At 43.3% G+C, this 14,782-nt stretch overlaps 1 protein-coding gene across 1 annotated transcript in view; it reads right to left on the bottom strand.

Moving 5' to 3' along the window:
- The window catches only part of vps50 (VPS50 subunit of EARP/GARPII complex), a 170,594-nt gene that overhangs the window by 119,652 nt on the left and 36,160 nt on the right, over positions 1 to 14,782 (bottom strand). The window contains exons 6-10 of the mRNA XM_080787022.1: positions 11,730 to 11,800; positions 9,818 to 9,935; positions 8,969 to 9,004; positions 8,720 to 8,802; positions 2,422 to 2,464 (exon numbers count right to left, since the gene is read on the bottom strand). Coding sequence (XP_080643148.1) covers positions 2,422 to 2,464; positions 8,720 to 8,802; positions 8,969 to 9,004; positions 9,818 to 9,935; positions 11,730 to 11,800 — 351 coding nt within the window. The remainder of the gene's footprint in view (positions 1 to 2,421; positions 2,465 to 8,719; positions 8,803 to 8,968; positions 9,005 to 9,817; positions 9,936 to 11,729; positions 11,801 to 14,782) is intronic.

Raw genomic sequence — 14,782 nt, forward strand, 5'->3', positions numbered from 1 at the left:
TATCTCATCATTCACTCTTCAGTCTACTCAGTCCACTCTTTTCTCTCTTTCCTTCTCATGTCCTTCTCCTCTTTTCTCATGCATATGAAAACTATAGTGGCTATTGCTATTTATTTATTTTTGTAATGCAGTTACCCCCATGTCTTTACCCCTGTGAATCACAATGGTATGTTCTAAGTTCGCTAGTAGTACTAAGACAGTGACAAGAAGAGCTCAGTGTTCAAAAAGTGGCGTGTGTTTTGGGTAAGCACAAGCCATTCTCTGATGTCGAAATATAAAAGAATTTATCTTAAAGAGGCTATTTAAGGCTTATTAAGCAGGCGCAACTTGAGAAAATAAAAGTGTCCTTTGTGCCTCAACACAATACCTCTCATTTGCTGTGATTTTTTTCTGAGGGGAATATTTGTCAAAGTGAAACATTTTATCTTCGTATAAAAAATAAATGTAAAAATTGTAAAAAAGGTGCTCCTGGGATCAATCGGGATAACACATCTATAGAACAAAGCGGAGATCCGGGTGCACACTTAATGTTAAAAAGAGGAAAACTTTATTCAACCGACATGTTTCGACCTATACGGTCTTTATCAGGGCTTCATAAGCTCGGTTTGACTGTGCTAAACGGGCACAGAGCTCAGTGGGCTGCGGCGTGCGGCGATAGCAGTGGTTCCCAAAGTGGGGTCCTTGAGGGAGTTCCAGGGGGTCCCCAGCTAACTGATAAGACTTTTACAATATAATTGGGGTCCCATAGATAGAAACGCCATTAAATGGGGGTCCGTAGACTAATGCATGACAAACTGGGGGGTCCTTGAAATTAAATGCGTTGAGAATCACTGAGAGCCGTAAAAAAATCTTCTCTTATGGGGGGTCCCCGGCATATCTCTTCATATCGGGGGTCCGCGGGCTATAATTAGCGTCAATTTGGGGGTTCCTGACATGAAAACGTTTGGGAACCACTGAATGATACGTAGCTTAATTGCGGAGTTAGTTCGGTCAGATATACTCGAGGGGTTTCATGCCGTGCTCAAGCCACATTCATATATACTCAAGGGGTTAATATGCTGCATTATTATGTGGGTGTATTATGTGTGCAAGACCCACACGTCATTCGCTGATGTGGCAGTCAGCTGACCGTTTGGGCGGGGCTACTTAAGCTCAATAGACTGCATGCTTCTTCCTGCCTTCCTCTGCTTATGGTTCCTGGTTGTTATGTGATGTTTGCTCCCAGCACCACCACCCCAGCACCACCGGTGGGCTCTGTTATTTATGTTCCCCATGGGGGGTTTTATTGTATATCTTATCTCCCTGCCGTTTAATGATGGCGTTTGATTGTGCCGAGCAGGGAGAAAATGCAGCAGAGCAAAACGCCAACATAATATATTATATGCACACTTGGTATTCTCATTCTATAATAAATAGTGGTTAAATCTATCCGTGAGTTGTCCGGCTGAATATCTATTATCCTATGGAAAGAGATCATTTTTCTCTATGCAAGAAAGCACTCTTTGTTTATTCACAATCTGTGCAGAAAATGGATCACCGGAAAAAAATATATATATATAAGTTTTATTTTATTATTATTATCCATCGCATATTTGTCAGGGGATTTATTGCGGCTGTTACTATACTGTATAGCTGTTGTGATGTGATTATTATTATTTCCGTAATATCCGAGACCTTTCCGTATTCATGAGATCATCTGGTCTCTAGTGTGCCCATGACCCCCTTTGGTGTTTCTTTTGTGTACAAACAAAACTGCGGGTAATGAATCCGCTTGGGCGCAGCGGCGGCGGGCAGCAGCAGCTATGAGCGGCACTGAGGAAATTACTCTGCACGACATTCATCACGCGCGCTATCAAAACACCCGCGCCGGACCCAACTGATGATATTAACCCATTCTGAACGGGAACCCATTTTGGGTGTTAGCATCATGTTATGCTTTAGCTATTGAAAAATAGCAGATCTACAAGCTCGTAGCGCTCCACTCGGTGGCACGCTACGAGCTTGTAGATCTGCTATTTTTGAAAAATCGAAGAACGACTGACATTTTTAGAATCTGATCTCAGGTCAGAATGGGTCAATCAGACCAGTGTGTGTCCAGTGGAAACCTCATATGAATCTGATCTCAGGTCAGAATGGGTTAAGAGTGTTTGCCATAGTCGCTGACTCGCTGTAATTACTTTCTGTATATATGTCAATATTTGAGCTCTCGCCGAGAGCAAAAAGGAAAGTCAAACCAGCCCAAAATGTCCAGATAAGCAACTCCTTTCAAAATGAGGATTCGTAGGCAAATTTAGAACAGCGCGAGAGAGGAAACACATTAAACATTGGATTATGCCCGAGGGTTTTCTGCTCACTAATGATTATTCTCAGATAATGACGCACGGAATGAGAGAGAGAGAAAAGACGGAGAAAAGCACATACCTCGATTTGCTCCAGAGTGTCTTGAAGTTTGGAGTTCAATTCACTGCAGGGGGGAAAAGAAAGGACATCTTTTGAGTTTTTTTCATTCGATCCGTAATGGGCATTATACGCAGCCCATTATGTCCCCGATTGTCAACAACCACCACTTTCAACTTAATGGTGTCTTTTTGGCCATGCCATTATACTGCAGTGGTTTTCAAACCAGTGGTCCGGGGACCACTGGTTTGATAGTCCTACTAGACCCCAGGAAATTACATCTGGCCACAACATGTTGCTGGTTCTATATTGAATGTGAAGGAGGTGGTGGCAAACTGACGATTGAGCCAAAAACACACAGTATGGCAGCCCCGTAGGTTCCAGGTGTTCGTTCAGAGACAGACATAAACTACTGTGGCCAGATTTCCTGGTGTCTAGTAGGACTATAGTAAATAATAAAGACAATCTTTAAAGAAAGACATACAGTATTTAGCCAATTGTTCGACAATTCAAAAATAGCTAAAAATGCTAAAACTAAAGAAAGTCCCTCATGAAAAAGTCAGAGGCGCTGATATAGTACCGCGAGGTCGCAGGGACCTTTTTATTGAGCCAACATATTCAATGACATCACCACGCGGAAGGAAAGCGCTGGCCAGGTGACGGAGACACTAAGAACGGGTAAATATAATAACGGCGATGCTGGATTATAATCTAATCTAATAACTCGTTCAATGTCGTCCTAGGGTGCCAGGTGTTCTTGAATTTTTTTTGGCTGAGGAACCCCCAGAAATGCTTTGGCCATGTCTCGCGACCCCCGCTCCCCCCACTCCCAATACAAATTGACTGAAAAAATAACCTTAATAATAGAGAAAATATATCATAAATGAATACTGAAACCAGATATAATCATTAAGGAAAGTTTATGCATGTAGCCTATACTATGTGTATTATGTAAACTCTTCATTTCCATTTTTCCAGCCATTCAATTGCAAAAAAAAAATATAATAATATTTTGGGGACCCCCCCCCCATAAATAATTTGGCGGCCACGGGTTGAGAACCTCTGTCCTAGGCGATCCGGGACTTTTAAGTGCTTAAGCCATTCTGACCTGAGATCAGATTCTAAAAATGTCTTCTACATCCTGACAGTTTTCTGTAAAAGCTATGTTTCTATGTCAGTCGTTCTTCGTTTTTTCAAAAATAGCAGACCTACAAGCTCGTAGCCCTATATGAGCTTGTAGGTCTGCTATTTTTCAATAGCTAAAGCATAACATAATGCTAACACCAAAAGGGGTCCTCGCCCAAAATGGGTTAATGTGTGTGTGCACGAGTGTGTGCCAGCAATGACATGCATGAGAGATTAAAGTCGTTACAATTTCCCAAAAGTGCACTTTAGGTTTAGGTACGAAAAAAAAGACACCACCACGTTCTGGGAGATGCTCCAGTTGTTGGTGGTGAAGGCCAGAGCAAAGCGCTTCCAGCTCCACACACAGCCCTGATAAACAACAGTCACAGTCGTGTTCTCGCCTTTCCGAGTTGCACTCATTCCCCGTGGAATTCCTCCTAGCGCGCCGCACACGTTCATAATTGCATGTGTACGTGACGTGACACAGTTTCTCCTCCTCTCATGCTGCTTCGACCGGGGTTCCATTCAGGTCACCCACCCTTTGATGTTGTTTCCTTCTGAGACCACCCATTGCCCAAGGGACAGAATGTCCTTAGCTTAATCGCTAATTAAGAACCTTATATGTACCGTTATGGGCTGCGTGCGTGCGTGCATGCGCGACAGTGAAGAAACGAAAGAAAGCAGACAAATTAGTTACCAGAAAAAGATTAGCAAGTGTGTGTGTGTGTGTGTGTGTGTGTGTGTGTGTGTGTGTGTGTGTGTGTGTGTGTGTGTGTGTGTGTGTGTGTGTGTGTGTGTGGTGAGCGATTACAGAGAGAAGAGAGGTGACAGAGAGGAAGAGGAGCGAGGAATAAAAATGGGGTGCGCGAGGGCAAAACCAAAAAAGATTACCGGTACGTAAGGGACTTCTGACTAAGTACATGCAATCATGTAATCATGCAATCATGCACGCCTGCCCTGCTCTCCACCACACACACACACACACACACACACTGCATGAATGTGGAAAATAACAGCAAGCGGGAGACAAACACAATTATCAACTCCTCCTCTTCCTCGCAGTCACAAGTGAGGAAGCAACTAGTGTTGATTTCGTCGACTTTTTCACTGACGAAAACTAAATGGAAACTACCAAGTGAAAACTAAGCTGATGATGACTAAAACTAAATATATTGGCAATTTCGTCAACAAATAAAAACTAGACTAGTAATTTTACACTTGCTTGCTTGCTGAAAATAGGCGATCTGCAAGCTCACAACGTGGCTATTTTGTAAATAGACTAGACTAAAATGTTAGGTAGGGACTACAGTGGACAAGAGATCCAGTATAAGTAAAAGACACAAGTCATGTTACACTTGGTTGCATGCTGAAAATAGCAGATCTACAAATAGATCTGCTATTTTCAGCAAGAGCTAAATCTGCCATTACGACGGCATCAAGGCCCGCCAAAATACATTTAGTCGACCAAATCAACTGCAGATTTAGTCGACTAAAATCTTATGGTGTTCAGTCGACTAAAACTAGACCAACACTAAAACATTCCAGGTGACTAAAATGTGACTGAAACTAAATGAAAACTACTCAAGAGACTATGACTGAAACTAAAATCAAAATATACCGTCAAAATCAACACTGGAAGCAACTAATACAGCAGGAACACCCCCCCCCCCCCACCCCCACCCCTCCATTTTAAATTAGGCCTGGCAGCCGAGGCAGCCAACGAAGTGCTTTGGGGACCGGTGTGGGCTCCATCATAACAGCACGCTGACCTGCTAACAGGCAAAGTTCACGGACGCATGCGGTATGTTATGAGGAGGACCCCCCCCCCTCCCCCCCACGGGGGTGGCCGTGCTTTTCACCCTGACGAAATGATAATTTTAGTTAGATGACAGCCAAGGAGAGAGAGAGAGAGAGAGATAGAGATAGAGATAGATCACAGCTAAGAGAGAGACGGGTGGGAGGGGGCTGGGCTGAAGAGAAGGGTGGCAGGTGTGTGTGTGCGTGTGGGACAGAGAGAGGGAGAAAGAGAGGGAGGGCAGGGGGAGGTTTTTTTTAGTTGTGGGTTTTTTAGTTGCGGGTTTTTTGGGCTTGTTTTAAAAATGTGGTGGCTAGTTTTGACCATTTATTTATATGTATACTGCATACTATAAACACCCACTGGTTTGGGTGAAGTGGGAATCACATTGAGTGACAGAATCTCTGTCTGGTTGGCTAAAGTTTGTGTGTAATAGTATTAATAAATGACCAAAACATTCATTAGTATAGACATACATGGTATTTATAATGATACATATTTTATTAGGGTTATATGGCCATAATATTGGGCTCGTTTTGGCTTGTTTTTTCGCGGGAGGAATTGCAGGGCTGAAAGTTCTCCATCCTGGGGACTGATTTCCGATTTTCCGTCCTGAGGATTTCATAGGGACCGTTAATGAGATCAGTGTAGATCCACAAAAATATATTAAAACACCCTGATTGGCAAGGACGGAGTTCTCCACCTTTTCAATTAGTAACCCCCAGCGCTCAAGACGGAAATTGATCAAAACGAGGAAGATTATTGATATCAAAACAGATCACATCGCTCCACAGGCTGGGAGCGTCTATGTTGCACAAACATTCATTCTGTTTAGCAGACGAGAACGGAAATCTTATTTTTTTGGAAGAAGTGTGGATGGATATAGAGGAGGAGCGTCCCAAACTCTTCTCCCTTCTGCCTCCAAAACTATGGAATGCACTTCCCATATAGCAATCAGAACTGCAGACTCCACTCCCAATCTTCCACCGTAGTCTGAAAACCCACCTCTTCAGACTCCATTTTAGCCCTTAGCACTTGCCCTAGCCTCGACGACCTCACGGGCGTGTATGCAAAGGCTAAACGTGGGATACTTGGATAGCATTGTATGTAGACACAGCAGTCTATATAGTGCAGGGATATTCAACTTGCGGCCCACGGGCCAAATGCGGCCCGCAGGGTTTTTGCCGGCTGCCGGGCGGCGTCTGCGCTAATAACTTTGGGCCTAGAGTTTGAATGGACAGGTATCAGTCAAAAGGGAGACATCGAAGAGGAAGGACGGGTGGGGTAAGTCAGTATACCTCCTTTCTAATTAGTGCCCTTTGTTCCAATGAATGGGACGCCTTAAATCCTCTATTTCCAATAAAACTGTTACAAGCGTCTACACCAAATGAACGCCTTCGCCCGGAGACTCAAACTGGCCTGCAGAAACCCTTACCGTGACCATATCAAATACCATTGGAATTAATAGGAACAGCAAATGAGAGCCAAGCCTAATCCCCCCACATGCTCCCCCATACAGAAAATGGTTTGTCTAGATGACTGAGCAGGAACGGAAGTTGACTGGTCTGCAGTGCACAGAGCCCTGACCTTAACCCTATTAAACACCTTTGGAATGAAATGCGACACCAAATGCGAGCCAGGCCTAATGGTCCAACATGAAAAGTCCGACCTCACTAACAATGCTCCTCTCTGGCTGAAAGGAAGCAAATAACAGCAGAAAGGTTCCAACTAGTGAAAAAAGAAATCTATCCCAGACACTGGAAAATGTCATAGCAGCAAGCAAAGGGGGGGACGAACTCCACATCAATGGATAACTAGAAAAGTCGCAATTTTGAAAAAATTGCAAAGTGTGGTTGACGCAGTTGCTTATATAGGCCCCTCCCACTGATAGTGTCAGCCAATGTGATTTGGAAATTCTGTAACGCTTGAATAATTGGTCTTTTGACCCTTTTCTATACAACCTCTGTCCAATTTTCCTTGACTCTCTTGAAAAGTAATTTAAAATGTTCTATATAACGCTTGAATAGTTTGGTCTTCTGCCCCTGCAAGAGAATTAATGTCTTTAACCCATTCTGAACGGGAACCCATTTTGGTGTTGGCATCATGTTATGCTTTAGCTATTGAAAAATAGCAGATCTACAAGCTCATAGCGCGCCACCGAGTGGCGCGCTACGAGCTTGTAGGTCTGCTATTTTTGAAAAATCGAAGAACGACTGACATTTTTTTAATCTGATCTCAGGTCAGAATGGGTTTATCAGACCAGTGTGTGTGTCCAGTGGAAACCTTGTATGAATCTGATCTCAGGTCAGAATGGGTTAAAAACATAGATTGGTTTCTCTCTGTGTCAGAAGAAAGCCTGCACAGTAATAATCATCCTGTCTGACTGATGACACTGTGACACGGGTTAGCTAATGAGTGCAGAGTGATGCATTTAGTATGAAAATGTCTTCTCCTTTAGAATAAAACATATTTGAAGTATGTTTTTACGCACACACACACACACACACACACACACACACACACACACACACACACACACACACACACACACACACACACACACACACACACACACACAATTGGTTTTAGGCTAGCACTTAATAAACCAATGAATAAGTAATCCAAATACAAATTAAATTAGCCTAAAAGCTTTTCACCTGGGGGAAAGAAAGAAATAAGTCAGATAAGACAGAAACAAAAAATGTTCAAGGAGAGCTGAGAGCTGCTTCAGTCCTTGATTCATTTTCACAAACAAAGCTACATCTCAGTCCATGAAGACAGACAAAGATCCACTCAAGTGTGCATACTAGAGGACTAGAGGTAAGCCCGAGATCCGCTCCCACCCGGAGGCAGTGTTGATTTCGACAGCAAATTTAGATTTTCAGTTTTAGTCATAGTCTCTTGAATAGTTTTCTTTTAGTTTTAGTCACATGGAATGTTAGTTTTAGTCGAATAAATATCATACGATTTTAGTCGACTAAATCTACAGTTGATTTAGTCTACGAAATGTATTTTGGCGGGCCTTGATGCTGTCGTAGTGACTGATTTTACACTGAAAATAGCATACATCTGGAGTGAGTGTGGAAACATAGTGGCCCTCTGGAGTGAGTGTGGAAACATAGTGGCCCTCTGGAGTGAGTGTGGAAACATAGTGGCCCTCTGGAGTGAGTGTGGAAACATAGTGGCCCTCTGGAGTGAGTGTGGAAACATAGTGGCCCTCTGGAGTGAGTGTGGAAACATAGTGGCCCTCTGGAGTGAGTGTGGAACTATAGTGGCCCTCTGGAGTGAGTGTGGAAACATAGTGGCCCTCTGGAGTGAGTGTGGAAACATAGTGGCCCTCTGGAGTGAGTGTGGAGAAATAGCAGCCCTCTCCATTGTCTTTGTTGCCCATCCCTGCAGTACCTGATGCAGCTGTAGTGCTTGAAGGTGCTGGCTGCTTTCTGACATTCCAGACACAGCTGGATTGCACCGGGGTAGTCTTCCTCCTAAAGGGTCAGCAAGGAGGTTGAAGTCAAGTAGGATAGTCTGATGTGCTGGACGCTCACTACAAAGGCTTTTGCGTGGAACATTCTCAAAACAAAAGAAAGGAGTAGGTGTGCGGGCGTGCGTGTGTGGCTGTGTGCGTGCGTACGTGTGTATGTTTACAATTACCTCAAGCATTTCGCTGAGTCTTACGTCTGTCCTTTGCTGGAAGGAAAGGAGTGAAGAAGACATACAGTATTAAGTACGGCAAATACAATTTTACAAGAGTAGCCCACCAGTAATTTCACAGCCTGTGTGTAAGTATGCCGTGTGTGCGGGCGTGCGGGCGTGCCTGCGTGCGTGTCTGGGTTCTAGACTCTCATACACACACACATAATACATTATACAAGGAGGAGAGGACACTGGAGCAGACATTTTAAGCCTTTTATTTAGGTGCTAGTATGCAAACGACTAACATTTCGACCTATGCGGTCTTCATCAGAGTCATGACTCTGATGACGACCGCATAGGTCGAAACGTTAGTCGTATTAATAAAAGGCTTAAAATGTCCGTGCTGCTCCAGTGTCCTTGTTCCTGTGAAGCATCGGACCAGCCGCTATAGGCTTGAGGCGCGTCGCTAGACTCCTTTTGTTCACATATTATACATACAGTACACATTGTGAGAGTGCACCTGTATTTCTCACACTTTTTTTCATTTTCCTTGGACTGACATGCACAAGGACACTTTTGGGTGGCACCTTTGAGTGCGAAAACTACAAGCTTGTAGATCGTCTATTTTTTTAGCATGCAACCAAGTGTAAAATGACTTGTCTTTTACGTATGTATCTCTTGTCCACTAGGCCCTCATTGTCAATATATTTAATCTCGGTTTTAGCCATCAGAGCTTAGTCTCCATGTAGTTTACATTGAGTTTTCGTCGGTTCAAAAAAGGTAGTCGACTTAACATTTTTCGTCATTAGTATCAGTCGACGAAATCAACACTGCGGTTGTACAAATTAAGGGGGTACAGTTAAGTACCAGGGTCTTGATGGTCCTCAGAGACTTGAGCAGGCCTGTGAGCAGCTGCCGTCTCCTCTGGTTCGCTAGTAGGCCCAAGCTGGCCTCGGTGAAGCCCTCCTTGGACACGCTCAGCTGCCTGCACACAGGATGTCAATTTATTGTCACTGCACAGCCAGAAGTGCAGTACGGTAATGCAGTAAACGAAAGAATAAATGCAGAAGAAAATGTACAGTATGTAGAGTAATGTATACAGACTAGAGTAATAAATAAATAGGATAAATAATAGTAATGAGGAGAACCAGCATAATGATCTGAATAAGTATAGAGAAGAACAGTCTGTACAGTGCAAGCAATGCATGATGAGGATAATATGAGCATATATACAGTATGCACACCCACCCACACATACCCACACTCTCTAACATGCTAAGATATAAGCATGAGTTCAGATGGGTAGAGGGATGGAGGGACGGAAGGGGGGGGTCAGAGTTCAGTGACCTTGGGGGTCACTGGTACGGGAGCTGTAGGATAAGCCAAAGCCAGTGCACCCCCAATTTTTGTTACACACTTCAATGAATGAGTCCATATCAGTGTGGTTTGATTTTATGACCGTTTTACTGGACATCAAGGAACTGCAACAAGACAGTTAAACACACACAAAAATGAGTGAGACACATGTTGTCCAGCTTATCACCATATACAGGATGTATTGGTTTTCCTCATTGCCTGACTGGCAGAAACATGCTGACTCACTGGAGTATATTGCCCCCTTGTGGCTTAGAGGAGCTATTGCTCCGTTTTGTTCTTGGCAGGGCAGAAACACAGTGACTATTTGTATTTGAGACTAACATTACATAGAACAATGACCAAATGAAATACACTTATGCATGAACTTTTATCTTTTTAACTATTTGACTGCATTACGAACTTGAGTAGAATATGAATTATAATTAAATAAACAACCAAAAAATTGGGGGTGGCTTTGGCTTATCCTACAGAGCCACTAGTCCTAGAGTAGAGTTGGCCCTAGCAATAGTTTTAACCTTTCTTATTTTCCCTTTTTACTGTGTTTGAAATGTATTATGTTTTTGTATGCCGTCTTCTCATGTCTTGTTATGTCAGTTTTGTTTAGTGTTCAATGTCCCGGGGACTACGAATGGAAATTAGCATCTCTGCTAAATCCGGTGTATTTTACGCTGCATGTTTTATGTAATGTTCATTAATATACATTAATGTACTAATATAGTCGATGTGTGGGTGATGACAAACCGCATTCACACAGCACACTGGGAGCAAAATGGCCGCTGTGATTTGCTGTACAGAGCAGTGGCTCTCAAACTCTTTCCATGTCAAGGACCCCCACATTTAAAAGTATATGTCTTTGAACTTTTTGAAAGATTTCTTAAATTATGTTTTTTTTTTTACAGCCTGGGAGCGTCTATTGGGCAACATTCGATGTCATTTCCAGGTTGGGGCGGTCATCCAAAGTGTTGCCTCTCCATTATAATGAAGGGGATCAAACGCGATTAACTCTACTGATGGCCCATCGCGGCCCTGGGCGATAAGAGTGTTAAAACTGTTCCTAATTTTGAGTGGGACCTCCTGGAGCCTCTTCAAGGAACGTGTGAGTGATCCCACGTGATCAGTCTGGAAAGTCCAGGCCAGACCCAGAAAGAGAGAGTTGCGTCACGCTTTGATCTCCCTGCAATATAGTTCCTCGTATAGTTCCAAAGTTTGGAACTTTCTCAGTGAGATAGAAAGAGAACTTCTATGCTAGTGACGTACAGTAAGGCTTACTCTCATTGCACATTTAAATTGCAGTGATGCATAGGAAAGTGTTCCCTGAACTACACACAGCGAGACTCATGGATGGATGAACGGGATATATAACTGCATTTTCTATGCTGGCATGCAAAGTGGAATAAAGTACCTCCTGGCATTCGTGCAGATGACGGCTGCAAGCTGCAAGTTGGTTTGCAACGACGTCACTCTCTCCAGCTCCTGAAAAAAATAAGGTGCTGGTTAGCCTTGAAACTCTAGTCTATGTACAACAAACGGTGAGATACAAACAGTGAGTGGGTTCGGGTTCTTTGCTAATTTGCGCTGAAATGGCTTTTTGTCAGAGCATCATTATGGTGGAAGTATAACAACCTTTGAGGTTTCACGCTGAAGGCGTTCCGGCGTCAGTGTGAGATATTGTATTGATGGCATCCAATTAGGAAATCAGTGGCAACATTAAAGCACAGGCGAATGACTCCCTGCTGTGGACGCAGGGCTGCAATTAGCGAGTCTTTTCCTAATGATTATTCTGCCAATTACTTTTTCAATTCATCGGATAACCTTGAACCTGTGTCGATTTCGTCGACTAAAACTATGACGACTACCTGTTTTACACTGAGGAAAACGAAATAAAAACTAAGCTATGATGACTAAAACTATGACTAAATATATTGACAATTTTGTCAACAAATAAAAACTAGACTAACATGTTGGGGAGAAGAGAGAACTAAAAGACAAGTCACTTTATGCTTGGTCGCATGCTGAAAATAGCCGCGCTGCGACTCGTGCAAATGTAAAATCTGCCATTACAACACCATCAAGGCCTGCAAACTGCATTTTTGACGACAAAAACCAACTGTCGATTTAGTCAACTAATACTAATTGAATTAACAATAAATTAATTAAATACAGTCAATGAACTGTTGCAACTCCCGTGGACACCTTGTGAAGAGAGATAACGACATAACACAGGCCTTAGATCTATTGAGAATGCACACAATTCCAAGACATTTCACACATCATCCTCTCTGTGAAATGAGAAAAGGGAAAACCATTTCTGTGAAATGCATCAGAGTAACAAATGTTTCTTTGATGTTTTATTTCGAGCGGCCTGCCAGCTGCACAGTGCCTTAGGTGAGGGATATTCACTGGGTAAAGTGGCACCCTGCCGAGCAGAAGAAAAGTGTCGGTGCGGTGTTCGGGCGGTTAGCGTCGTCGTATAACGGTCGCATATCTAAAGACAACTGTTTAGCAACAGAATACGAGCCAGGGGAATTGCATTTTTGCTTTGGTGATGAAGAACACCCAACAAAAGGGACATTTTGAGCAGAGGACAAGGGAGAGATCTCGATGAAAAGATCCCATTCAAAACCTAAACGTTCCTCATGATCCCGAGTGTTGACACAGCCACTCGGAAAGATGCGGTTAGCATGGTCGTATAACGGTGGCATATCTAAAGACAACTGTTTTAGCAACAGAATACGAGCCAGGGGAATTGCATTTTTGCTTTGGTGATGAAGAACACCCAACAAAAGGGACATTTTGAGCAGAGAGACAAGGGAGAGATCTCGATGAAAAGATCCCATTCAAAACCTAAACGTTCCTCATGATCCCGAGTGTTGACACAGCCACTCGGAAAGATGCGGTTAGCATGGTCGTATAACGGTGGCATATCTAAAGACAACTGTTTTAGCAACAGAATACGAGCCAGGGGAATTGCATTTTTTGCTTTGGTGATGAAGAACACCCAACAAAAGGGACATTTTGAGCAGAGAGACAAGGGAGAGATCTCGATGAAAAGATCCCATTCAAAACCTAAACGTTCCTCATGATCCCGAGTGTTGACACAGCCACTCGGAAAGATGCGGTTAGCATGGTCGTATAACGGTGGCATATCTAAAGACAACTGTTTAGCAACAGAATACGAGCCAGGGGAATTGCATTTTTGCTTTGGTGATGAAGAACACCCAACAAAAGGGACATTTTGAGCAGAGAGACAAGGGAGAGATCTCGATGAAAAGATCCCATTCAAAACCTAAACGTTCCTCATGATCCCGAGTGTTGACACAGCCACTCGGAAAGATGCGGTTAGCATGGTCGTATAACGGTGGCATATCTAAAGACAACTGTTTTAGCAACAGAATACGAGCCAGGGGAATTGCATTTTTTGCTTTGGTGATGAAGAACACCCAACAAAAGGGACATTTTGAGCAGAGAGACAAGGGAGAGATCTCGATGAAAAGATCCCATTCAAACCTAAACGTTCCTCATGATCCTGAGTGTTGACACAGCCACTCGGAAAGTCGTTAACCCATTCTGACCGGGCACCCATTTTGGTGTCAGCATCGTGTTATGCTTTAGCTATTGAAAAATAGCAGATCTACAAGCTCATATCGCGCCACCGAGTGGCGCGATACGAGCTTGTAGGTCTGCTATTTTTGAAAAATCGAAGAACGACTGACATTTTTAGAATCTGATCTCAGGTCAGAATGGGTTAATCAGACCAGTGTGTGTCCTAGTGGAAACCTTGTATGAATCTGATCTCAGGTCAGAATGGGTTAAAAAACGGGGCTAAACGAGCTCGTTTGTAATGGTAAATGTAATCGTTCCTCATGACCTTTTGATTGTTGGTACAGCACTTTGACGACGTCGTAAAAATGGCACGAAGCAGCTCAATGAACAAGCGTTTTCCCTTAAGGGGCATTTATCATGCGGTTGTCATGCTCTTCTGCTTACCGGGCTATTAAACCCAATTAAACCTGAGGCCGATTAGCAAAAAAAGGCTGCTAAATCCTAACAGTTTTCTGAAAAAAAAAAACATGTTTCTATGTCAGTGGTGCTCAACCTTTCCATGTCAAGGCCCCCCGGAGTCATCTGTATTTGGCCGCGGAGCCACATCTGAAAATATGTTGTTCCAGGCACAACAACGCAGAGTTAAAAACGTTCGCTGTGAAAGAATATATATTCAAATATTTCTGCCACATTTTCACGGTTTTTTGATCGGACTAGTTAGAATTAACACGGGGAAGGTTGCCGTATATTAGAGAAGTCGACAAGAACTGAGAAGCGTTCTCAGAACAGAAATGCGTTGCCACCGCTTCCAGGGCAAGGCAATGCACCCCAGCAAAGACCTCACACTGTGAACACATCTGTGAGAAACTATCAAGGAAAAGTCTATTCTTCAAAAATAAAAAAGTGCAAACG

The sequence above is a fragment of the Protomyctophum bolini genome (assembly GCF_963924005.1).
Source record: "Protomyctophum bolini genome assembly, chromosome: 17".
Lineage (NCBI taxonomy): Eukaryota > Metazoa > Chordata > Actinopteri > Myctophiformes > Myctophidae > Protomyctophum > Protomyctophum bolini.